Below are 27,431 nucleotides of genomic sequence, written 5' to 3'. Positions count from 1 at the left end.
TGTACTACCAGCATAAAGTACAATGTGCCACAAAAAGACTTTCTCAGAACTGCTTGGACATGTAAAAGCTTTCCATAGTTATTACCAATTATAAAGTGACATGTCAGATTTAAAAAATGGGGCCTCATCCTTAGGCTACTTTCACACTAGCGTTTTTACTGGATCCGGCAGGGTTCAGCAAAAACGCTTCAGTTACTGATAATACAACCGTCTGCATCCATTATGAACGGATCCGGTTGTATTATCTGTAACATAGCCAAGACAGATCCATCATTAACTCCATTGAAAGTCAATGGAGGATGGATCCATTTTCTATTGTGGCAGCGAAAACGGATCCGTCCCCGTTGACTTGCATTGGGGGTCATGTCGGATCCGTCTTGCTCCGCATCCCAGGACAGAAAGCAAACTACAACATGTTGGGAACACAACTGAACGGAATGCATTTTGGAGCGCTCCGTTCTGTTCAGTTTTGTCCCCATTGACAATGAATAGGGACAAAACTGAAGCGTTTTTTTTCCGGTATTAAGCCCCTATAACGGATCTCAATACCGGAAAACAAAAACACTATTGTGAAAGTATCCTTAGAAAGATTTGCTGTCATCGTCTGTCCTCAGGATAGGCCATCAATGTCTAATTGGCAGGGGTCTGACACCACACAGTCTGTTGATGCCAGACCTACACAGCTCCATCCACTGTGTATAGATAGATCATCACTTGTAAAATCACAAACAACCCCTTTAAGGCCAATTTTAGCCTTAAAGGCGCACCCCACATACCTGGTGAGGAATCCTACTTACGTACCAGGTGTGCACTGGTCAAAAGATTCTAATTGTCTTTGTTCTTTGTCCATCTGTGACCCCATTCAGGAGAAAAGGGGATTTTTATTTTATGCTAATTAGCCCTTGGGTGCACTGACAGGGCCGAGCAGTCTAGACGTACTCGCGTCTGGCCCTGAAGTCTCGTGGGAACACGTATGGCACACGCACTGTAAGGGGATGGAGATTGCCGAGTGCTCCAACCCTATATAGCGTGTGTTTTAGACTCTTAGTAAAATGTATTTTTACCTTCTGGTGTCACATTCCAGTTTAACCAGAGGAAGATCGGACCGGCACTCGTTGTTCGTATATAATCTTGTGATTGATTGTCACATTCCGGTGACGGCGTTTCGGCATACAATCTGCCTTTATCAAACTGTGAACAAACAGGGGCTGGTTCATTGTTTGCTTACAGTTTGATAAAGGCAGATTGTATGCCGAAACGCCGTCACTGGAATGTGACAATATATCACAAGATTATATATTAACAGCGAGTACCTGTCCGTTCTTCCTTTGATCTACATAGGACGCCTGCCCTGGGACACGCGCACCGCCGCTCTATTTCCGCAGTGCTGATCGATATATTGTACACTGGAATCAGTTTAACCAGTCAGAATATTTTTTAACTTTCTGCCTATTAAAATATATTGTTCCAATATCAACGTGATTAAAGGGGAAAACAAGTCCAAATATTCTTCTGATTTGTCATGGATAAGATACCATTGGAAAAGTCTGTGATTGTAACCCACCACTAATTTTCAGTATGGAAGGATTCTATAGAGCACTTAGACCCCCTTTAATACAATTTAAAGAGGAACTCCCACCATTTTTTTTATTCTCTGACCTGTTAGAAAGGTACATGATGTAAACTGTAGTGAAGAGTTATAACCTCCCTTCTGATCCTCAGCTGTGTGACCAACTCTGATCTCCAACTGACACAGGACAGGAAGTCAGTTACTTCTTTATTCATTTCTATGTGACTGACATTGATGTTTCCATAGGAATACATAGAGAATCTGGCTTCCTGTCCTCACATAAGAGGCTGTGTTATTTGGTCACATGACACAGCTGAGGATTAGAAGGGAGGTTATAACTCACAAATACAGTCTCTAGTATGAAGATTACATTCACCACAGATTACATCATGTATCTTTCTAACAGGTCAGAGAATAAAAATGTTTGTGGGGAGTTCTTCTTAAAGCATATCTACTACTTTAAATCGGATACAGCAGGCTAAACAAAGGGGTTCAAATGCCCACAGAGTGCTTATTGCAGCTGTACAGAATTAGAAAAACATGGCTGCTTTTTCCCCCAGCCATGTCTGTGGGCTGTGTTTGGTATTACAGTATGTGTTCCTTGAAGTGAATAGGGCAGAGCTGCAATATCCAACATATCCTGTGGATAGAAACAGCTATGTGGGCAGCATGGGGGCTCAATGGTTAGCACTGATGCCTTACAGCACTAGGTTTGAATCCGACCAAGGGCAACATCTTGAAGTTTATAAGTTCTTGCTATCTTTGTGTGGGTTTCCTCCCACACTCCAAAGACATACTGATAGGGTTAGATTGTGAGCTCCACTGGGGACAGTAAGCGACGATAATGTATGCAAAGTGCTTCAGTGTCGGCACTATATAAGTAAGTACCCTAAGCAGCAATTTATCCCAGTCTAGGCTTCTGAGTTGACGGCAGTGATCTTGAAAAGATTTTCAAGCTACTCAGTGCATTTCATATGGACAGCCAATTTTGTAGTCTGATACAAAGACTAGCCCTGGCTCATGCACATTTTTTTTTTTCTGTGTCCGTTCCGTTCCGTTATATAAATTTTTTATTTGCGACCTGTATGCGGAACAATTAATGCCCGTATGTCCGCATGGCTGTTCCTAAAAAGTATAGGACATGTCCTGTTATTGTCCGCATTACGGACAAGGATAGGACTTTTCTATTAGAGGCCTGCTGTTCCGTTCTGAAAAATGTGGAATGCCCATGGCCGATATCTGTGTATTTCGGATTCGCAAAACATCCAGCGGTCGTGTGCATGCACCCTTGTAGCGGTCATGGAGCAGGCCATTACATTTCCTACCACCTCCTCTGTGTCTATACAGGCGGTGCACATACCTGCATTACTTCACATGATTTTTAGTCTGTATGTTTACAGGGTGTTCAAGGAAGCTGTTGATGCCTGCGGCATGGAGTTCCACTCAGACGATTTCTGGAGCCTTTACATAGAATATGAGATAAAACACAACAATTTCAAAGAAGCCGTGGCGCTGTACGATCGTGTCCTGAATATCCCCACTCAGCAGTATGAAATGCATTTTGAAAGGTGAGGACACAGATGCCGTTGTTTCTCTCTCTGTGGTTCCATTTTTATAGCTTTCCCTACTCGTTTAAATGACGGATGTAATAAATGAAAATCAGACCTCATATAATACATGCCAATCTCGTTCTAACCAAGCTAGAACCAGCCGTGTACCTCACATGGGCCCCAAGATGTCCTCACTGCTCTGCTAGGTTCTCTTCAGGCTGACAGCTCGGGCCTGTCCTCTTTGCTGGTTCTTTTCCTGTAACTAACACAGTTTGTAATATACTGAGCACGTGCGACAAACCTCAGCGAGGTGGAAAAGAGCAAGCAGCTGGTGGTGCCATCTTATTGAACAGCTCAGTGGCCATAATAATGCGTCAGGTAAAACCGGATGGCATCACGTTTTTGTCTAATCAGTTTTTATTTCTGATTACAGATCTTTTTTATATTATTTTCTGATTATTATTATGGAGGCTGCATCTCGCCTGAGCTGTTCTTAACACCATTTCCATAGCATTAATATAATTGCTTTACGGCAGCCCCATGGGCCATGGACACAATGGTCGGGGGGGGACCTCACTGACTTCTATGGGAGAGTTTTCTCGGCATGCTCTGTGCCCTGTGCAGAGGTCATTGTACAAGGAAAGAACAGATAAAGCTCTGACAATCGCCTATTGTGAATGGTGGATCCCATCGTATCAGTCATTCTAATCCTGCCTATAATGATATCACCTTTGTGTATAGATAAGCAGATAACTGCAGTATAGTGAAGTGACGTCTGTCAGGCTTAGGTGGTCAGTGCGAAAACTGCAGGATTTTATGGGTTTTGTTTAAAGGGGTTCTGCACTTTCATTTAACTGATGATCTATCCTCTGGATAGATCATCAGCTTCTGATCGGCGGGGGTCCGACACCCAGGACCCCCGCCAATCAGCTGTTTGAGAAGGCAGCGGCGCTCCAGCAGCACCGCGGCCTTCTCACTGTTTACCGCCTGCCCACTGACATCACGACTAGTATCAACTAGCGTGGGCAGGGCTAAGCTCTGTTCACTTGAATGGAGCTTAGCCACGCCCACGCTAGTTGATACTAGTCGTGACGTCACTGGGCAGGCGGTAAACAGTGAGAAGGCCGCGACGCTGCTGGAGCGCCGCTGCCTTCTCAAACAGCTGATCGGCGGGGGTCCTGGGTGTCGGACCCCCGCCGATCAAAAGCTGATGATCTATCCAGAGGATAGATCATCAGTTAAATGAAAGTGCAGAACCCCTTTAAATATAGATATTGACATGGAAAATTAAAACTAAGGCTATTTTCACACTTGCGGCAGTGTGATCCGCCGGGCAGTTCCGTCGTCGGAACTGTCCGCCGATCTGGATGTGACTGAAAGCATTTGTGAGACCCATCCGGATGTGGATCTGTCTCACAAATGCATTGCAAGAACGGATCAGTCTTGTATCTTTTTTCACATTTTTACTGGTCTGTACATGCGCAGGCCGGAAGAACGGATCCGGCATTCCGGTATTTTGAATGCCGGATCCGGCACTAATACATTCCTATGGGGAAAAATGCCAGTCTTTGTTTTTTTTCGCCTGAGATAAAACCGTAGCATGCTACGGTTTTATCTTTTGCCTGATCAGTCAAAATGACTGAACTGAAGACATCCTGATGCATCCTGAACGGATTACTCTCCATTCAGAATGCATGGGGATATACCTGATCAGTTCCGGTATTGAGCCCCTGTGAGGGAACTCTATGCTGGAAAAGAAAAACGCTAGTGTGAAAGTACCTTAACATCATCAAAAACTTTCTAAAATAAAAAACTTGATTTAAACAATAGGTCATTTTCTGGTGACACATTCCCTTTAATCACATAGATTGTGTTTCGTGGCACAGCGCCTTTAAGACTTGTAGTAATGCATAGTGATATTACTGTGATACAGTTGATTCCTAAACGATTTTCTCATCTGTCGTTCTGTACAGGTTTAAAATACTAGTATCCAGCCGCTCTCCTGCTGAATATTTGACCACGGAGGAGATCATCGCAATACACTTGAAAATACAGACTGAAAATTATCACGATCAGATCGCTGTGGAGGACTTACCATCCGATGACATCACAGACTCTCTGTCGGTGTGTTTTCCGTCTCTTATACGTTCACTTCTTTTAGCGAGTGCAGTTTTTCTTGAACCGCAGTTATTCTCAGATCTCATTCTCATCCCTAAAGATGACCAAAAGCCCAATAATTAGCATTCTGACTGTAAATTCTGATTCATTTCCATGTGACTAATGTTTCTCGCTGTGTCAGGGCTGTCGCAACCGATGTCTGACTAAAGTGACTTCTACCGTCCGATGGATCAAATTTCCATCATGCAGGACACGGCAGCCCAGCACCATACACGGAATCATTGTAAAGGGAACATACCCTGAAACTGACTCACATGACTTTACTTGGAATTTTTTCCGCCACAGAAAAAACTGCTATTGAAACTGCTTCATTTTTTTTCCATCTCACATTTTTGGGATGCTTTTTTTTGCTAAAACAATATATCTATGGTGTTATTAGTTCCGTTTTTTTTTTTTCTATAGAGAGAGGGATTCAAAAATGGCAAAATCTTCAAAAGGCTGCATTTGTGTCTTGCATTTGATATTTCCCATAGACTTTCAGCTAACTAACGCTAGCGGTTTAAAAAAAAAAAAAAAAAAAACTGCCACTAAAAAGGAAAAGCTGCTGAAAAACGCCATGTTATTCCTAATCCTGGATTTAAAGAGAGTCACCTCCATATGGCCATATACAGCGCTTACATGGCTCTGGAGCACACCTATACAGGATTGTAATGGTACCTTTGTCTTTAGACTTGCACCAGCAGGAAAAACAAAGTTTAATTCGTATGCAAATGAGCACTCGCAAGTGCCCAGGGGAGGAGTTCAGTGTGTAGGTGCCCAGGCTGCTCTGCCTTCTTCTCACTTTACTCCTCCCCAGTCTCTGCCTTTGCCCGCCCTCCAAGTCTCTTGCCTCATCGATAGGTCCAGACTTGGAGGGCGGGCAAAGGAAGAGGCTGGGCAGGAGTAAAGTGAAAAGAAGGCAGAGCAGCCTGGGCACCTACACACTGAACGCCGCCCCTGGGCACCTACACACTGAACGCCGCCCCTGGGCACCTACACACTGAACGCCGCCCCTGGGCACCTACACACTGAACGCCGCCCCTGGGCACCTACACACTGAACGCCGCCCCTGGGCACTTGCGAGTGCTCATTTACATATGAATTACACATCGTTTTTCCTGCTGGTGCAAGTCTAAAGACAAAGGTACCATTACATTCATGTATAGGTGTGCCACAGAGCCATGTAAGCGCTGTATATGGCCATATGGAGGTGACAGACTCCCTTTAAAGAGATTTGTCCAAAATGTTGATAGGCCATCAATATCAGTCCAACTCCCGGCACTGCTGCCGATCAGCTGTTTGACGGCCAATGGCATCACGTTCATCGGTTAAATGGCCCAGGGCTAGGCTCTGCTCAGTGCCATTCCAGTGAAGGGGCCGGAGCTCCAGTACCAAGCACCGCCACTGTACATTGTACGGCGCTGTTAGGAGGCTGCGCCGCTCAGAGGAGAGCCATGGCCTCTTCAAACCCCTGGCGATATTTGGGACACAACCCCTTAGAATAGTAAGTGTTATATACCCTGAAATGGTGCTAATGAAAACCACAACTCCGCCCACAAAAAAAAAAAATATCTAGTTTTCATACAGTCATTCATACAATCAAAGGAAAAAAATAAAATAAATGTTTGGGCTCTTGGGAGTGTGGTTATGCAAAAGTAACCCTTTCTGCAGGCTGAAGACCTCACGTGGACTGCATTGCTAATGGGTGGTGGCTGGTCGAGTGATGATGGTAACAAAAAATGATGTTTGCCGTTCTTTAAGTTAAGTTTAAGGCTACTTTCACACTGGTGTCTTGGCTTTCCGTTTGTTAGATCCGTTCAGGGCTCTCACAAGCGTCCAAAACTGATCAGTTTGCACTAATGCATTCTGAATGGAAAAGGATCCTCTCAGAATGCATCAGTTTGCCTCCGATCAGTCTCCATTCCACTCTGGAGGCAAACACCAAAGCGCTGGTGGTGTCCGTCTGATGAAACTGAGCCAAACGGATCCGTCCTGACACACAATGTAAGACAGTGGGGACAGATCCGTTTTCACTGACACAATCTGGCACAATAGAAAACGGATCCGTCCCCCATTGACTTTCAATGGTGTTCAAGATGGATCCGTCTTGGCTATGTTAAAGATGATACAAACGGATCCGTTCTGAATGGATGCAGACGGTTGTATTATCTGAACGGATCCATCCATGACGGATCTGCACAAAACGCGAGTGTGAAAGTAGCCACGTAGATCACGAGTTTCGCCTCGGTTCCTTTACTAGATACCTTTGTTGTTTTGTTTTAGGAAACCGATCTGCAGAATATCCGCCAGCACCTTCTAGATACAAGGAAACAGATGTACCTTTTGAATGAAATACAAGTCAAAAAACGTTCTACGTTTGAAGAAGGGGTAAGTGCCATTTATTAATTATGGAGATCTGTATGTCACCCCGACAGATATGTCAGAGGGGTCCATCCGGCATCTGTGACATGACTGACCTTCAGCTTACGGCTCTCGGTATAGGCTAAAGCTATAACACAGGTCTGAGCAGAGCCTCCCAATTCATAACTGTACATATGTGCCCGCATATATGCAAATGAGCCACTAGGCGCAACGTGGGCGTTGTCATTTGACGGGGCCAGGTGTGATGACGTTTACACTCTGGCCCTGTCAGTCAAAGTGGAGGGGGGCGGCAATGGCAGAGAGAGCAGAGCCTCCAGGAATAAGGGCAAAACCCTACAGGCGCATTCACATATATTACATGCTCATGTTTCTCAGCAATGCGGGCACATGGGACCAACACAGACGCCTTCAGCTGCCGAGCGCACATGTAACAGGTCAGCCAGTGTCATAGGGACAGAACTGCTGACAGATGCCCTTTAAGCATTGGCTTATAAAGATGTTTTGACGCGGCTGCTGAGGACAGTCGGTGTTCCCCAGGGGTGGACTGGGTACTAAAAATGTCCCCATGTCGTAGAAGTGTCCAAATTGACAGGTGACGAAACAACACAAGTAGGTGGGGTCAGCAATACCATGGTGCAGCACACATTGCCACCCCAGCAGAACCAAATACCACAGTGCAGCACACATTGCCACCCCAGCAGAACCAAATACCACAGTGCAGCACACATTACCACCCCAGCAGAACCAAATACCACGGTGCAGCACACATTACCACCCCAGCAGAACCAAATACCACGGTGCAGCACACATTACCACCCCAGCAGAACCAAATACCACAGTGCAGCAGACATTACCATCCCAGCAGAACCAAATACCACAGCGCAGCACACATTGCCACCCCAGCAGAACCAAATACCACAGTGCAGCACACATTGCCACCCCAGCAGAACCAAATACCACAGTGCAGCACACATTGCCACCCCAACAGAACCAAATACCACAGTGCAGCACACATTGCCACCCCAGCAGAACCAAATACCACAGCGCAGCACACATTACCATCCCAGCAGAACCAAATACCACAGCGCAGCACACATTGCCACCCCAGCAGAACCAAATACCACAGTGCAGCACACATTGCCACCCCAGCAGAACCAAATACCACAGCGCAGCACACATTGCCACCCCAGCAGAACCAAATACCACAGTGCAGCACACATTACCACCCCAGCAGAACCAAATACCACAGTGCAGCAGACATTGCCACCCCAGCAGAACCAAATACCACAGCGCAGCACACATTACCATCCCAGCAGAACCAAATACCACAGCGCAGCACACATTGCCACCCCAGCAGAACCAAATACCACAGTGCAGCACACATTACCACCCCAGCAGAACCAAATACCACGGTGCAGCACACATTACCACCCCAGCAGAACCAAATACCACAGTGCAGCACACATTACCATCCCAGCAGAACCAAATACCACAGCGCAGCACACATTTCCACCCCAGCAGAACCAAATACCACAGTGCAGCACACATTGCCACCCCAGCAGAACCAAATACCACAGTGCAGCACACATTACCACCCCAGCAGAACCAAATACCACAGCGCAGCACACATTTCCACCCCAGCAGAACCAAATACCACAGTGCAGCACACATTACCACCCCAGCAGAACCAAATACCACAGTGCAGCACACATTACCACCCCAGCAGAACCAAATACCACAGCGCAGCACACATTACCACCCCAGCAGAACCAAATACCACAGTGCAGCACACATTACCACCCCAGCAGAACCAAATACCACAGCGCAGCACACATTACCACCCCAGCAGAACCAAATACCACGGTGCAGCACACATTACCACCCCAGCAGAACCAAATACCACAGTGCAGCACACATTACCACCCCAGCAGAACCAAATACCACAGTGCAGCACACATTACCACCCCAGCAGAACCAAATACCACGGTGCAGCACACATTACCACCCCAGCAGAACCAAATACCACAGCGCAGCACACATTACCACCCCAGCAGAACCAAATACCACAGCGCAGCACACATTACCACCCCAGCAGAACCAAATACCACAGTGCAGCACACATTGCCACCCCAGCAGAACCAAATACCACAGTGCAGCAGACATTGCCACCCCAGCAGAACCAAATACCACAGTGCAGCAGACATTACCATCCCAGCAGAACCAAATACCACAGCGCAGCAGACATTGCCACCCCAGCAGAACCAAATACCACAGCGCAGCACACATTACCACCCCAGCAGAACCAAATACCACAGCGCAGCACACATTGCCACCCCAGCAGAACCAAATACCACAGCGCAGCACACATTACCATCCCAGCAGAACCAAATACCACAGCGCAGCACACATTTCCACCCCAGCAGAACCAAATAACACAGTGCAGCACACATTACCACCCCAGCAGAACCAAATACCACAGTGCAGCACACATTACCATCCCAGCAGAACCAAATACTAGCACAAATACCTCCCTCGAATCAGCCCCTTTGTAGTGGTACAGGAAGCCATCTAAGGAGACATACAGTTGTGTTCAAAATAGTAGCAGTGTGTTTAAAAAAGTGAATAAAGCTCAAAATCCTTCTAATAGCTTTTATTTCCATACACACAAATGCATTGGGAAAACTACACATTCTATTCCAAATCAAAACATGAAGAATAATATATCAAATTTGTGTTGTTTCTCAAAAAAAAAACTGAAGAAAGGTGAATATTAGACTGTCCAAAAAAAATAGCAGTGTCTGTATTCTTCTTTACAAACTCAAACATTCACTATATAAACTGAAAAATGTTTGAACATTTTGCTTTCCTTTGAATCACTGAACTAATATTTAGTATTATAACCGCTGTTTCTGAGAACGGCTGGACATCTGTGTTGCTTGGAGTCAGCCAACTTCTGGCCCCTGTGAACAGGTATTCCAGCCCAGGATGATTGGACGACATTCCACAGTTCTTCTTTATTTCTTAGTTTTGCTTTAGAAACTGCATTTTTGATGTCGCCCCACAAGTTTTCTATAGGATTAAGATCCGGGGATTGGGCTGACCACTCCATAACGTCAATCTTGTTGGTCTGGAACCAAGGTGTTGCACGTTTACTGGTGTGTTTGGGGTCGTTGTCTTGTTGGACACCCATGTCAAGGACATTTCCTCTTCAGCATAAGGAAGCATGACCTCTTCAAGTATTCTGATGTATTCAAACTGATCCATGATCCCTGGTATGCGATAAATAGGCCCGACACCGTCACATAGTAACATAGTATATAAGGCCGAAAAAAGACATTTGTCCATCCAGTTCGGCCTGTCATCCTGCAAGTTGATCCAGAGGAAGGCAAAAAAAAAACGTTGAGGTAGAAGGCAATTTTCCCCACTTAAGGGGAAAAAAATTCCTTCCCGACTCCAATCAGGCAATCAGAATAACTCCCTGGATCCCCGACCCCTCTCTAGTAGCTATAGCCTGTAATATTATTACACTCCAGAAATACATCCAGGCCCCTCTTGAATTCCTTTATTGTACTCATCATCACCACCTCCTCAGGTAGAGAGCTCCATAGTCTCACTGCTCTTACCGTAAAGAATCCTTTTCTATGTTTGTGTACAAACCTTCTTTCTCGTGCTTTTTTCCATTGGGGGACACAGACCATGGGTATAGCTTAGAGGTATTAGTAGGAGGGACACTATGCAAATGAAAGAGCTCCTCCTCCTCGGGCTATACCCCCAGACTCCACCAGGAGGAACTCAGTCTTTGCTTAGTGTCTGGTGAAGGAGGTTGACACTCTCTGATTCTACTCCTTTTTGTTATTTTTATTCTAGATGGGGACACAGGTCGGCATGGCGCCTTCCTGGTCCCCCGTGGAGTGCCCGCCGCCGTCTTTGGGACGTTGCCTGGCTGCCTCCATTTCCCCCCAAGAAGATAAGTGGATCCGGGCTCGACCTGTTAGCTCCGGCATCCCACCAGCTGCTGGGACGCCTGCTGCCTACCCTCCTCCAGAGCACTGTTCTCCTGGATTGGAGTCAGAAGTCTGAAGAGGCGCATCCCTGCTGGTCTGGACATCGAGGGAGCATGCTGAGCAGATAAGTGTTGCAATCCCTCCCCCTCCCTCTGTGTCTATTTGTCTGTGGCTGCCTGGGTGAGCTTGAAGAAGGATCCTGATGGGGCACTTTCTTCATTTTGGCACTGGAGTACTGGCATCTCTTCCCCTTAAACTGTGGGCTTCAGCGCTTCTCTCGTCGGGCCTTGGCTGCTGCGCTCCCTCAGCGCCCGCCGGCAGGCCGCTCCTCCACGTGGTGCGCTTATTTTCGCGCATATTTTCGCGCTCGCGCATATTTTCGCGCGCGCATATTTTCGCGCGCACATATTTTCGCGCGCGCGCATATTTTCGCGCGCGCGCTTATTTTTCGTGCGCGCGCTTATTTTCGCGCGCTTTTTTCGCGCCATAATGACGCGTTAGGGGAGGCGGAGCCTCGGCATGCCGCTCTGACTCTCCTTACACCGGAGACTCTGTTTGCTCATGGCCGTGCAGCTCCTCATCACTCTACTCCGTTTTGTGCCAGGCAAGCTGGTAGCTCAGTGGTACTGCTGCTGTTGCCCCATGTCCAGGCTTTCTGAGTTCAAAGCCCCTTTCAGCCTTCAAAAATTGTTTATATTATTCTAGATGGGGACACAGGTCGGCATGGCGCCTTCCTGGTCCCCCGTGGAATGCCCGCTGCCGTCCTTGGACGCTGCCTGGCTGCCTCCATTGCCCCCCAAAGAAGACAAGTGGATCCGGGCTCGACCTGCAGCTCCGGTATCCCACCAGCTACTGGGTCTCCTGCTGCCACCCTCCACCAGAACACTGCACTCCTGGACAAGGAGTCAGAAGCCTGATGAGGTGCATCCCTGCTGGTCCTGGAGTCGAGGGAGAAGTTCTGCAGGAGCAGATAAGTATTACCTGCATCCCTGCCTTACCCCCCTCCTCCACCCCTCCTCCACGTCCCTGGGGGCCTGCGGTCCCCGCTTGGGCATCTGCCATCTCCAGCGCGGCCGCTAAATTGGTCTTAGTCACCAAGGCAACCATGTCCTTTAATCCTGTGGCGGGAGCGGGACTAACGACTCCATCTCTCTCAGTGGTCCCCACAGTGGGTGACTGACTACGAAGAGGCAGCGTGAGCGGCAGCATCCCACCTCGGATGTCTCTGTCTCTCCACCCCCCTCACCTCGCCGGTGGCGCTTGCGGACTGCTCTTCCCCCTCCCTAGGGAGAGTACTCCGAAGGAGAATTATCCGGCTCGGACGAGCCACGTCCTTTTTGGACTATAGGGCATTTTCAAATCCTGTGACGCCAACCACCTCTCTAAGTGGTTTTCCACAGAAGACGCCCGAATACTAACAGGGAGCGTGAGCAGCAGCATCCCTCCTCGGATGGCTCTGGCTCTCCCCCCCCCCCCCCCCTCGTCTAGAGGCGCGTTCGGGCGACTCTCCCCTCCCTTAGGGAGCGCAAGTCTGAAGGAGAATTTCCGGCTCTGATTAGGTCATGGAGCGGGACCCCTCGCCTAAGCTCTCCACCAGGGTGGCTGACTTAGTGGTGACTGTCCGAGACACCTTTATTCTCCAAGGGGATTCTCCTCCTTCCACTGGTCAGGAGTTCCCCCTTTTTCCGTCCAGGCAGTCGGAGACTACCATGTTCCCGGTCCATGAGGGATTTTTCCGCGGTCATGTCCAGGGCCTGGGGTGGTCTTAATAAGGTTCTCGACCACCCAGCGCATGAATATACTTTCCTTTCCCTGCTGACGGCGAGGAGAGGTGTCTCCTCCCCCTAAGGTGGATCCTCCGGTGGCCGGATTAGCCAATTATGTGGCCCTTCCTGTCTTAGTCAGTTCCTCTTTCCAGGATGCTGTAGACAGACGCATAGACTCTCTTCCAGGTCCTTTTTTCGCTGGCAGCGCGTCCCTGTGACCTACCTTTCACTCAGCAGGGGTAGCCAGTGCTCTCTCGGTGTGGTTACAACACCACCACCAGGAACTGGCGGTACGAGATGCGGCTACTAACACACTGGAGTTGGTTCTCCAGATGTCTCAGGCTTCTAACATTCTTTGCGAAGCTTCTAGGGACATTGTTTCCCTCTTTGCCCGCAGGTTGGCCATCTCTGTCACTCAGCGCGAAGAGATCTGATTGAAGGTGTGGGACGCTGACGCCTCCACCAAGCGTTCCCTTGCTAATCTCCCCTTTGGGGTTTCCAGGCCTTGTGGGGATCAGCTGGACGAGTTTGTCTCTGCATGCCTTTTGCCATTTCTCATCTGGTAGGCCGTCGCCTGCTTCCTCCGCCGGGGGTCTCAGGTCGCCCGCAAAGAGGCCTTCCTTTGCACCAGCCTTCCCGGCACTAGAGGGCCCAGTCAGCCCGCCCTGCTGCTCCTAGGCCTATCACATGTCCCGATTGCGGAATCCCACCATCGATTCCTGCGCTTCGCCATTATGGGTCGACACTGTCAGTTTGTCGCCCTTCCTTCGGGTTGGCGACCACCCCGCGGGTCCTTGCCACGGTCCTGGACCGCTCATGGCGCTTCTTCGTACCAGGGGCATTCCTTTGCTGCCCTGTCGGGACGATATCCGGATAGAGGCCCCCCTCTCTACCGCAGACCACGGACAGCGTCCGGATCACTGTTCAGACCCTGGAACGGTTCGGCTGCCTGGTAACTTTCCCAAACTCCTGCCTCTTCCCGTCCCAGAGGCTCTCCTTCCGGAGGGTGATTTTGGACACCTCGGCTGCCAAAGTATTCTACCAGCCTTCAAGTCCTCCCAGGTCCAGGGGGCAGTGTCGCATCTGCTGCGCTCCCCGTGCCTCTCCATTCGGGAATACTTGCAGGTCCTGGGTCTTATGGTAGCCTCTTTCGAGGCCTTTCCATATGCCCAGTTTCACACTCGCCTGGCGCAACAGGAGATCCTTTACCTTTCAGCGGGTTCGGGCAGTTCTCCCTTGGTGGCTGTTCCCAAAGAACCTGAGGTCGGGGAGTTCCTTTCTCGCATTCTCCTGGACGATCGCCGCCACCGATGCCAGCATCCTGGGTTGGGGGGGCGTTTTCCAGTCTCGCACGGTTCAAGGAATTTGGCCGGCGGCAGAGTCTCGCCTTCCAATCAACTTTCTGGAATTGAGGGCGATTTTTTCCGCTCTCTCTCTCCTATTGGACCTCTCTCCTTGCGGGCCTCCCAGTGCGGGTTCAAACGGGCAATGCCGCGGCCGTGGCCTATATCGACCATCAGGACGGGACCCGCAGCCGGATGGTGATGCAGGAGGTGAAGTGAATTCTGACGTGGGCGGAGACTCACGTTCCGGTGTTGTCAGCAGTTTGCATTCCAGGAATGGACAACTGGACAGCGGACTTTCTAAGCCACAACACGGTGGATCCAAGCGAGTGGTCTCTGCATCCAGAAGGGTTCGAAGAAATCTGCCACAGATGGGACCGTCCGGATGTGGACTTAATGGCGTCCGGGTTCAACAACAAGATCCCAGTGGTCCTGGCTCGCGCCCGAGATCCGGAGGCGTACGGATGGATGCGCAGGTGTCTCCGTGGCAGGACTTCAGCCTCCTCTGTTTTCCTCTCCTACCAAAGGGTCTACGCCAGTTCGAGGCGGAAGGGACTCCGACCGTTCTCATCACCCCAGAGTGGCCTCGCCGCGCGTGGTTTTTCGGACGTGGCTCGGTTGCTGGCGGACGCCCCATGGCCTCTTCCCGACGGACAGGACTTACTGTCTCAGGGCCCGTTCTTCCACCGGAATTTGCGGTCTCTTCGTTTACCGGCGTGACTGTTGAAACCGCCATCCTGATAAAGATGGGGTTCTCGGATTCAGTGGTTAGGACCATGATCAGTCCGGGGAAGTCTTCTTCCTCCCGGATTTACTATCGTACCTGGATGGCCTTCCTATCCTTTTTTGAGGGTTCGGGGTTCCCTCCCCTTCGGTTTTCCATCTTGATGGTACTGTCTTTTCTTCAGTCTGGGCTTGTGCAGGGACTGTCGCTTAGTTCCCTGTAAGGTCAGGTTTCGGCGCGGGCCGTCAGAGGTCCCTTGCTCTTAAGGGTCCGGTGGTGACCTTTCTTCGGGGGTGGCGCATTCGGTTCCCCGTATGTTCCCCCTTTGTCTCCTTGGGATCTCAATTTGGTTCTGCGCGCTCTGCAGTCGGCTCCCTTCGAGCCTTTGAGGAGGGTCTCTCTGACTGTTCTCATCTGGACTTCCTTGTGACCATAGCTTCTGATACAGCTACATAGCGTAGTGATTAAAGTTCTGGGCTATTATGCAGTGGCTGTGAGTTCACGTCCCATCACGAGCTTTTAGGTCAGACTGGTGTCGAAGCTGGCCGCTCTTTCCTATCAGGAGCCTTAATGGTTTTTCCTCCAGGATTAAGTTGTGCTCCGTCCAGTCCCCTTCTTTTTGCCCAGGGTGGTCTCTCCCTTCCGCCTTGATGAGGATCTTGTCCTGCCTTCCTTTTGTCCTTCTCCGGCTAACCCCAAGGAACGCACTCTGCATTCCCTGGATGTTGTACGGGTCCTGAAGGTGTGTCTCGCGGCTACTGCTTCCGTCCGCCGTTCTTGGCGCTCTGGATCTGCTTGGCTATTTCCGCGGCTTGTCACGCTTGTGGTGGAGTTCCCCCGGCTAGAATTGCCGCTCACTCCATTGGGGCGGAGGGGGCTTCCTGGGCAAGACGCAGTCGTGCCTCTGCGTCTCAGCTGTGTACGGCGGCCACCTGGTCGTCCTTGCATACCTTTGCAAATTTTTGTCAGTAGCATTCACTGGCTTCGGCTGATGCGGCTTTGGCCGCAGGGTTTTGCAGGCTGTGGTTCCTGTTTGACCGTTGGGGCGTTCCTCCTGGCGGTGCTGATATTTTTTCCCACCCCATGGACTGCTTTTGGACGTCCCATGGTCTGTGTCCCCCAATGGAAAAAAGCACGAGAAAAGGAGATTTTTGTGAAACTCACCTGTAAAATCTTTTTCTCGTCTTTTCCATTGGGGGACACAGCTCCCACCCATTATTCCTGTTGCAGGAGGGGTCTTTAGTTCGGTTTTTCTGTTTCTGGTTGGACCTTATGGCTTGGTCCGATGGTTTCCACGATTTTTTCTTGCTCCTTCTCCTACTGCTTGTGCAACGCCTGAGTTCCTCCTGGTGGAGTCTGGGGGTATAGCCCGAGGAGGAGGAGCTCTTTCATTTGCATAGTGTCCCTCCTACTAATACCTCTAAGCTATACCCATGGTCTGTGTCCCCCAATGGAAAAGACGAGAAAAAGATTTTACAGGTGAGTTTCACAAAAATCTCCTTTTCCTCCAGACGCAGAGGATGTCCCCTCGTCACAGTCACAGTCCTGGGGATAAATAGCTGATGGGAGAGATCTCTGTACTGACCCCTGATATATTTATACATAGTTATTAGATCTCCCCTCATTCGTCTTTTTTCTAAAGTGAATAACACTAATGTTGATAATCTTTCAGGGTACTGTAGTCCCCCCATACCAGTTATTACTTTAGTTGCCCTCCTTTGGACCCTCTCCAGCTCTGCGATGGCTGCCTTGTACACAGGAGCCCAGAACTGTACACAGTACTCCATGTGTGGTCTGACTAGTGATTTGTAAAGTGGCAGGACTATGTTCTTATCACGGGCATCTATGCCCCTTTTGATGCAACCCATTATCTTATTGGCCTTGGCAGCAGCTGCCTGACACTGTTTTTTGCAGCTTAGTTTGCTGTTTGTTAAAATTCCTAGATCCTTTTCCATGTCAGTGTTACCGAGTGTTTTACCATTTAGTATGTACGGGTGACTTGCATTATTCCTTCCCATGTGCATAGCTTTACATTTGTCAGTGTTAAACCTCATCTGCCACTTATCTGCCCAAGCCTCCAATCTATCCAGATCGCTCTGTAGTAGTATACTGTCCTCTTCAGTGTTAATTACTTTACACAGTTTAGTGTCATCTGCTAAAATCGATACTTTACTATGCAAGCCTTCTACAAGATCATTAATAAATATATTGAAGAGAATAGGGCCCAATACTGACCCCTGAGGTACTCCACTAGTGACAGTGACCCAATCTAAGTGTGTACCGTTAATAACCACCCTCTGTTTTCTATCACTGAGCCAGTTACTTACCCACATACAGACATTTTCTCCCAGTCTGAGCATTCTCATTTTATATACTAGTATGAGAAACATCCCCATATCATGATACTTGCGCCACCATGCTTCACTGTCTTCACATTGTACTGTGGCTTGAATTCAGTGTTTGGGGGTCGTCTGACAAACTGTCTCCGGCTGCTAGACCCAAAAAGAACAATCCTACTTTCATCAGTCCACAAAATGTCTCTTTAGGCCAGTCCATGTGCTCTTTGGCAAATTGTAACCTCTTCAGCACATGTCTTTTTTTCAACAGTGGGCCTTTGCGGGGGCTTCTTGCAGATAGCTTGGCTTCACATAGGCGTCTTCTAATTGTAACAGTACTCACAGGTAACTTTAGACCTTCTTTGATGTTCCTGGAGCTGATTGTTGGATGAGTCCTTGCCATTTTGGCTATTCTTCTATCCATTTGAATTAGGGATCGACCGATATTGATTTTTTAGGGCCGATACCGATAATTTGTGAACTTTCAGGCCGATAATTTATACCGATATTCTGGGAATTTTCATTTAAAAATAAAAATAAAAAATTCCTACACAAATCTGCTGAAAATTGATGTTTATTGTTAATGTGTAGTTTTGTTTTTGTAATTTTTTTTTTCATTTATACTTAATATTTTGGTTATTTATTTTTTTAACTTTTTTTTTTTCTTCTAACTTTTAGCCCCCTTAGGGACTTGAACCCTTGTCCTATTCACCCTGATAGAGCTCTATCAGGGTGAATAAGAGCTCACACTGTCCCTGCTGCTCTGTGCTCTGTGCACACAGCAGCATGGAGCTTACTATGACAGCCAGGGCTTCAATAGCATCCTGGCTGCCATGGTAACCGATCGGAGCCCCAGGATTACACTGCTGGGGCTCCGATCGGAGGAGGAGGGGAGAGGGGATCCTGTGGCCACTGCCACCAATGATTAATACTGGAGGGGGGCTTGGGTGGGGGGGCGCACTGCGCCACCAATGTTTTTAATGTGGGGGCGCACTGCGCCACCAATTATTAATATTGGGGGGGGGCGCACTGCGCCACCAATGATTAATACTGGGGGGCTTGGGGGGGGGGCGCACTGCGCCACCAATGAAGTTAAATCTCTCATTTATTCATATACAGGAGGCAGGAGCTGCAGAATGACATAGCCGGCTCCCAACCTCCTATGAGCGGTAGCTGCGATCCGCGGCACCTGAGGGGTTAACCGAGGATCGCAGCTACAGCTCATAGAGGTCGGGAGCCGGCTATGTCATTCTGCAGCTCCCGCCTCCTGTTCAATTTGAATGAATGAGAGATTTCTCTTCATTGGTGGCGCAGTGGCCACAGCCCCTCCCCTTCTCTTGTCCCCTGTCCTCCCATTGGCTGCAGCGGCAGCAGCAGCAGCACAGGGGTAGGAGACACTGCTTCCTTCTCCCCTTTGCTGCTGCTGAGGGAACACGGAGAGCGCTGACAGCAGCGCGATCTGTGTTCCCCATATGTTATCGGAATATCGGCAAAATAAATGCCGATACCGATAACAGTCAAAATCCGATAATATCTGTAAAACCGATAATCGGTCGATCCCTAATTTGAATAGTAGTTTTTCGCTTTCTTCCACGTCTTTCAGGTTTTGGTTGCCATTTTAAAGCATTTGCGATCATTTTAGCTGAGCAGCCTATCATTTTCTGCACGTCTTTATATGTTTTCCCCTCTCCAATCAACTTTTTAATCAAGGTACGCTGTTCTTCTGAACATTGTCTGGAATGACCCATTTTCTTCAGAATTTCAAAGAGAAATGCACTGTAACCAGCATGTGCAACACTTGCTGCCTTCCTTCCTTCCTTAAATAAGGGCAAAAATTGCCACCTGTTTTTCAAAGAATGAATGACCTCACTCATTAAACTCCACACTGTTATTATTTTGAACATGCCCCTTTCAATTAGTGATTTAATTACACAGAATCATCAGCATGCATGTCATGACTGTTGGGTTTCTATTACTCTACTACACCTGCTAGTAAATTATTTGCCATGTAGAAATATCATTTCTACCAAAAACAGTGATTAATCAGGTTAATGATGTTTGACTGCTATTATTTTGAACACAACTGTAAGTACCCGAAGTTCCCAGCATTAATTAACGCTAGGAGCAGCAGGTTAATATGTACCTGGCTGGTGGGCCTGAGCAGGACATCAGCCCACCAGGATGTTACGCTGTAGGGTCTATGGCTCCTGGTGTCCCATGAAGACATAAAGTAAAACAAGAAAATGTATGAATTAACCATTTTTATTTATTTTTCTTTATCTAGATCAAGCGTTTGTATTTCTTTGCATCACCAGTAAATGTTAAGCAGCTTCGAAACTGGAGGAAATATCTGGATTTTGAGAGGTCTGAGGGTCAGCATGAACGCATAGTCATGCTGTATGAGCGGTGTTTGATGCCATGTGCAATGTATGAAGAATTCTGGCTCTCGGTGAGTGTTCCTGTTATTACCTTCATATGTGCCCGTGCTAGAGCTACCATTCAATAGTAACATTAGTATGTTTATAGAAACAGGAACTGTATCATGGCGTATCCATAGGGGTCACATGTATTAACCCACTGTGTCCTACCTCCTCTAAGGGTGTTGTCTAAGTGAACCCCTCGATCTTCACAGTACCCCTGATGGTGGGGATAGACTTTCCCTAGGGGAACACCAGGTCGCTATCCTTCAGGAGGATTGGTACACGAAGCAGCTGGACCAGGAGGTACCCGAGCAAGTTACCAGAGGTACAGGCGTTGTCAGCAGGCTGAGTCGTAACCAGGAGCAACAGTGCAGGACAGAAGGATGAGGCAGAAGCGAAGTCAAACAGGCAATAGGTCAGGGCAGGCGGCACAGGTACAGGTCAGGCAATCCGGTTTGACAACAGGAGAGTCAAGGCAAGCAGGCAGGGATCAAACAGGTAGCAGAGTCAAGTTGTGCCCCCAAGCTACAATATGTTTTCTCCTGGCAGATGGCACAAATGTCTTCCCGGGAGGGATGTCTTTTACAAGGACAGGAGCCACTGTGATCAAGCAAGCAGGATCTACAATGTACTGGGGCTCCTCCTGCTGGTCGGAGAAGTCAAATGACCGAGATAGAGCATCCGCCTTGATGTTCTTCACAGCCAGGCGAAAGTGAAGCTCAAAATCAAAACTGAAGAGTGCCCATCTGGCTTGACGAGGGTTCAGACGCTGGGCCGTCTGCAGATATGTAAGGTTCTTGTGGTCAGTGAAGATCATCACCGGATGCTGAGCTCCCTCCAATAGATAATGCCACTCCTCCAAGGCAAGTTTTATGGCCAGAAGCTTTCTGTCTCCTATACAATAATTACTCTCAGCCGGGGAGAAGAGCTTGGAGGAAAATCCACATGTAAACATCTTGCCCCTGGAACCTTCCTGTAGTAAAACAGCACCGGCTCCTATGGAGGAGGCATCCACTTCTAAAAAGAATTGGCAGGAGACATTGGGATGACGCAGAACAGGTGCAGAAAAAAAGGACCTCTTTAATTAGACGAAGGCAGCCTCCACCTCAGGAGTCCAGACTCTGGCATTCACCCCTTTCTTAGTAAGAGCGGAGATGTAAAAGACGAAAAATTCGGAATGAACTGACAATAGAAATGAGCAAATCCAAGGAGCACTGTATGGAGTGAAGACCCTGTGGGCGGGGCCAGTCCATTACTGCATTCAACTCCTTTTCAGGACCCATCTGCAACCCAACATCCGAAATTATGTATCCGAGGAACGGTACGGTAGATTTTTCAGACGATGCATTTCTCAAGTTTGGCATGAAGTCCATTCTCTCTCAACTGCTGTAAAACTAAACGTACATGACTCCGGTGAGGTGTCAAATCTGGAGAATAGATCCGTATATCGTCCAGGTACACATCACGCAGACATAGAGCAGGTCCTGGAAGATATCGTTTACCAATTCATGGAATACCGCGGGAGCATTGCACAGACCCAGGGGCATGATGAGATACTCGTAGTGTCCATTATGAGTGTTGAAAGCAGTCTTCCACTCATCGCCCTTTCGAATGCAGATAAGATTGTATGTGCAACACAGGTTGAATTTTGTGAAGACCTTAGCTCCCTGGATCCTGTCAAAGTTCGGAGATTAGCGAAAGAGGTTATCGATTCTTGACTGTGACCTTATTAGGACCTTGATAGTCGATACAGAGCCGTAATGATCCATCTTTGTACTGCACAAAGAAGAACCCAGGCCTGGCTGGTGAAGTAGATTTCTGGATAAACCCTCTCGAGATTCTCCTTGATGTAATCAGACATTGCTTGAGTCTCAGAAAGTGAGAGTGGGCAGACTCAACCGCGAGGAGGAGTGGCACCAGGCAGAAGGTCACTCTGACAATCATAAGGACAATAAGGAGAGGCAGGGTCTCTGCCTCTTTCTTACTGAAGACATCCGCAAAACTGGCATACTGCTGTGGAAGTCCAGACAGGTCTACAGGTACAGTAGGCGAGGAGGCAGGTCGGACCTTTGATAAGCAGGTGGACTGGCAGGATGATCCCCAACGCAGAATCTGACCGGAGTGGCAGTCTAGAACTGGAGTGTGCTGACGCAGCCAGGGAAGACCAAGGATAACCGGATTCACGGACGCTGGCAACACATAGAAGGAGATAATCTCTGAATGCAATGCAGAACCCCTATTTGCAACTTAACCCCTTAAGGACGCAGGGCGTACCGGTACGCCCTATTTCCCGAGTCCTTAAGGACTCAGGGCGTACCGGTACGTCCTAACTTTACATCGGAATTCCGGCGCCCCAGGGGTTAATCTGAACAGGATGCCGGCTGAAATCATTCAGCCGGCATCCTGTCACAACGCCAGGGGGGGTCATGTGACCCCCCCCCCCCCCCCCCCCCGTGTCGGCGATCGCAGCAAACCGCAGGTCAATTCAGACCTGCGGTTTGCTGCGCTTTTTGCAGTTTCTGATCCCCGCGGTCCCTTACCGCGGGGATCAGAAACTTTGGAGTGCCTAAAATCAATATTTTGCACCCCTGCACGATTTGATGCCAGCGGGTGGTGCAGGGGGGGTGTCGCAGGCGGTGGGGGCGTTGCGCGATCCCCCGCCCGCCTCCCCTTGAAAATTTGTTGGCTTCTAGTGGGTATACCAGGGTGTCAGCACATTGCTGACACCCTGGTATAAACGGCTGACATCTGTGCAGATGTCAGCCGTTTAACCTTTTCCATACCGTGGTCCGTACGGACCGCGGTATGGATAAGGTTAACTGTCAGGGTCAAGGGGCTCCCTCCCTCTCCCATCGGGGGGCTGCTGTGCCTTTGCAACCCCCCGATGGAGAGGGAGAGAGCCCCCCGCAGCCCTGTGCTTACCCTTCCCCGTCTGCGAAGTTGTGGCAGACGGGGAAGGTTCCCATGGCAACAGGACGCCTTCTCAGGCGTCCTGCTGTCCATGGTGCTGAACAGATCTATGCTAAAGGCATAGATCTGTTCAGACAAAGTAAAATACAGAACAGTACAATATATATTGTACTGTACTGTATTATACAGACATCAGACCCACTGGATCTTCAAGAACCAAGTGGGTCTGGGTCAAAAAAATGTTTAAAAAAAGTGAAAAAAGTTCAGATAAAAAAAAAAAAAAACATTTATCACTGAATATAAAATACACTACACATATTGGGTATCGCCGCGTCCGTAACGACCTGATCTATAAAACTGTCATGTTACTTTCCCCGCACGGTGAACGGCAAAAAAATAAAAACTATTAGAAAATTGAAATTTTCCCCACCTTACTTCCCAAAAAAGGTAATAAAAGTGATCCAAAAAGTCGCATGTACGCCAAAATAGTACCATTCAAACCATCATCTCATCCCGCAAAAAATTAGACCCTACTCAAGATAATCGCCCAAAAACTGAAAAAACTATGGCTCTTACACTATGGAGACACTAAAACATTTTTTGGGTTTTAAAAATGAAGTTATTGTATAAAACTTACATAAATAAATAAATTGTGTACATATTAGGTATCGCCGCGTTCGTGACAACCTGCTCTATAAAATTACCACATGATCTAACCTGTCAGATGAATGTTGGCATCAACAAAAAAAAACGTGCCAAAAAAGCTATTTCTTGTTACCTTGCTGCACAAAAAGTGTAATATAGAGCAACCAAAAATCATATGTACCCTAAACTAGTACCACCGCTGGGACCCGCACCCATATCGAGAAAGGAGCCCCACAAGGTGGCTGGAGGACTCCGTTCCGGCCACCACCAAGCCGGCTCCCTATGGAAGTGAATGGGAGAGTACTGCGCATGCGCAGCCCCCGCTCCCATTCATTTCTATGGGGCCAACGGAAATAGCTGAGCCAGCGCTTGGCTATTTTTGCCGGCCCCATAGAAAATGAATAGAGGGCGGCTGCTCATGTGCAGTGTGCCCTCCTTCACTTGCGGGGCTCTGTTCTTGATATACAGTGGGGTCCGTTTGGTGTCTGCTCAGAACATGATTTTTGAGCAGAGACGAAAGTCCTGCATGCAGGACTTTCGTCTCCGCTCAAAAATAATGATCTGAGCGGACACTGAACAGACCCCATTATAGTCTATGGGGTCTTTAGGCTCCGTTATGCTCATGTCTGTTATTAGCAGAATCCGTCCTTTCCGTTCTCCTGCTCCTCAACGGAGCCGGAGAACAAAAAGGAGAAACGGTGATCGAACAAGGCCTTACCGCGCTGCTTATGCCCCTATTGTCCATGATGAGACAACCCTTTTAATTACCCATTTTTACCACCTATCACTAATACACTACTCACAAAAAGTTAGGGATGTTTGGCTTGTGGGTAAAATTTCTGGATGAACCTTGGTAATTTTAGTGGTGTATAATTGTTCATAGAATGAATTAAATTCCCTCGAAATATCACAAGGCTTTCTTATTAGATCTTATGTCGCAGTTTTCAGGCGAGTATATTACTAACAATTTTTCTTATGATGTAAATCTCTGCAGTATGCTAAGTATATGGAAGAACATTCCGTGGAAGCTGCCCGTTCTGTATTTGAGAGAGCCTGTCGGATCCATTTGCCACTGAAATTTACACTACATCTTCAGTGGGCTTTATTTGAAGAAAAGCTTGGTATGTCATTATATTTAGTTAGTAGCCAGTTTTTCACACCGTGCTATGTTTTTGTTTTTTATCCAAAAACTAAATATTTCTTGTCCCAATGGTCTTCTGTCTGCAGGACAACTGGATTCTGCTCGAGCCATTATGTGCAACCTGGAGAAGGTGTTACCTGGAGTGGTCATGGTGCGCCTAAGGCGTGTGAACTTTGAACGGCGGAATGGAAATCTGCAAGAGGCAGAGAGATTACTCAGTGAAGCTGTCCAAAACAGCTCGGGCACAGAAATGGCAACATTTTATGCCGTGAAACTTTCTCGACTACTTCTAAAGCTGAAGAAAGATCCAGAAAAGGCCAGAGATGTACTGGTTGACGCTCTCAAGAAGGATCCGGTAAGAAAGCGCCCATAATTATCGGCCTGCAGTGCTGGAAAATTTTAATAAATTGCTGCATGTTTAGTGGCAGTGGGTAGATGACCCTTTAAGGGGTTAAAAATACATCCAGCATAAAATATGCAGAGACTTGCAAAGATGAGCAAAAGAAAATGTCTCTTTTCGGCGGCACATTAAGACGGGCAGATTGTCGAGAACGAGCGTTCGCAGGAATGTTTGTTCCCGACAATCTACCCGACAATCGGGCCTTGTAAATTCACCCTTAGAAGCCACCAAAGATGCCTGGCAGCAGATTATATCTCCCCATTGAAATGTAGCTTGATCTAGCTACACATACATGTTTATGGGGGAGGCAGGAGAAATAATTGTATTTGACAAACGAGCATGTGATCAACGGTTATTTAAAGTGGTAGTCTCCCCGCAGACATCGGTGGCATGTCGCTAGGATAGGGTGTGACTTGCACTTATCTCTAGAACGGAGCCCTCAAAGTGTGCGGCCGCCCTCCATTCATTTCTATGGGAGTTCAGAAAACAGCGCTGCCTCTGCTATTAAGAAGTGAATGTACAATGCGGTCTTCATTCATTTCTATTGGACTTCCGAAAAATAGCCAAGCACGCACAATCGGCTATTGTCAGGGCTCCCATAGAAGTGAATGGAAAGCACGCCGCATATGCGCAGTCACTTTGGGGGCCCCATTCTACACATAGGTGTGGGACCCCATCTGTCTGACATTGCTGACTTATTATGTGTATCTACAGTTTGTGGACAAGGCAAGTAGTTTCACGTCCCCACTGTATACCTTTTTGTGAGCAGCAGGGCACCATGGTGGCTCTGGGTACAAGTTAATACAAGTGCCTTGCAGCACTGGGGCCCTGGGTACAATACCGGTATTTTTGTATTTTTTATCTGTTTATCCAGAACTATGCTGTCAGTAGCAGTCTGATATTATACTGTATACAGTTCTCGTTTTCTCTCTAGTAGCAGGTGAAAGGTTTAAGCATATCTTTTTGGCTTCCACATATTCTTCCAGAATAGTCCTTACCTGCATCAGTGCCTGCTGGAGGTTGAGATGGCCAGAGATGATGTGGATAGTGTGATGCATTGTGTGAAAAGAGCCCTGAACAGCAACATCCACGATGCTATTAAGGGGATATTGTCACAGAGACGTCTAGAGTTCCTGGAAGACTGCGGCGACAATATTAAAAGGTACCAAGTCTGGCCATTTTCCGTAACATGATGAATGCTAAAAATGAGTCCCGTCTTGTAGATTTAACCCCTTCAAGACCAAGCTAGTTTTTACCTTCAGGACCAGGCCATTTTTAGCAAATCTGACATGTCACTTTTATGTGGTTACAACTTTAAAATGCTTTTACTTATCCAAGCCAATCTGAGATTTTCTCGTCACATATTGCTCTTCATAACAGTGGTAAAATTGAGTTAAAAAAAATTCATTTTTATTTATACAAAATTTCAATTTCTCTACTTTTATAATAGACAGTAATACCTCCAAAAATAGTTATTACTTTACATTCCCCATATGTCTACTTCATGTTTGGATCATTTTGTGAATGCCGTTTTATTTTTTGGGGACGTTAGAAGGCTTAGAAGTTTAGAAGTAAATCTTCAAATTTTTTAGAAAATTTCCAAAAGCCACTTTTTAAGGACCAGTTCAGATCTGAAGTCACTTTGTGAGGCTTACATAATAGAAACCACCCAAAAATGACCCCATTTAGAAACTACACCCCTCAAGGTTTTCAAAACTGATTTTACAAACTTTGTTAACCCTTTAGATGTTCAACAAGAATTAAAGGAAAATGAAGATGAAATTTCAGAATTTCACTTTTTTGGGCAGATTTTTCTTTTTGATCCATTTTTTCCAGTAACAAAGCAAGGGTTAACAGCCAAACAAGACTCAATATTTATTACCCTGATTCTGTAGATTACAATCACAAATGGGGTGTTTCTGTAAACTGCTGCTCAGACACACGGCAGGGCACAGAAGGAAAGGAATGCCATATGGTTTTTGGAGGGACATGTCACATTTGAAGACCCCCTGATTCACCCCTAGAGTAGAAACTACAAAAAATGACCCCATTTTGGAAACTACAGGATATGGTGGCAGTTTTG

General features: G+C 47.7%; 1 protein-coding gene across 2 annotated transcripts in view; it reads left to right on the top strand.

Moving 5' to 3' along the window:
* Positions 1-27,431, top strand: part of LOC122920188 (pre-mRNA-processing factor 39-like) — an 84,530-nt gene that overhangs the window by 49,562 nt on the left and 7,537 nt on the right. Inside the window, exons 5-11 of one of the 2 annotated variants that reach the window (XM_044269461.1) lie at positions 2,956-3,138; positions 5,094-5,244; positions 7,561-7,665; positions 20,117-20,281; positions 24,802-24,928; positions 25,035-25,303; positions 26,335-26,510. In XM_044269461.1, coding sequence (XP_044125396.1) covers positions 2,956-3,138; positions 5,094-5,244; positions 7,561-7,665; positions 20,117-20,281; positions 24,802-24,928; positions 25,035-25,303; positions 26,335-26,510 — 1,176 coding nt within the window. The remainder of the gene's footprint in view (positions 1-2,955; positions 3,139-5,093; positions 5,245-7,560; positions 7,666-20,116; positions 20,282-24,801; positions 24,929-25,034; positions 25,304-26,334; positions 26,511-27,431) is intronic. The other variant, XM_044269462.1, reaches the window with a different exon arrangement.

The sequence above is a fragment of the Bufo gargarizans genome, chromosome 10, assembly GCF_014858855.1.
Source record: "Bufo gargarizans isolate SCDJY-AF-19 chromosome 10, ASM1485885v1, whole genome shotgun sequence".
In the NCBI taxonomy this organism is placed as follows: Eukaryota; Metazoa; Chordata; class Amphibia; order Anura; family Bufonidae; genus Bufo; species Bufo gargarizans.
The sequence above is the reverse complement of the archived record's forward strand: the minus strand, read 5'-3'. Positions and strand labels throughout refer to the sequence as shown.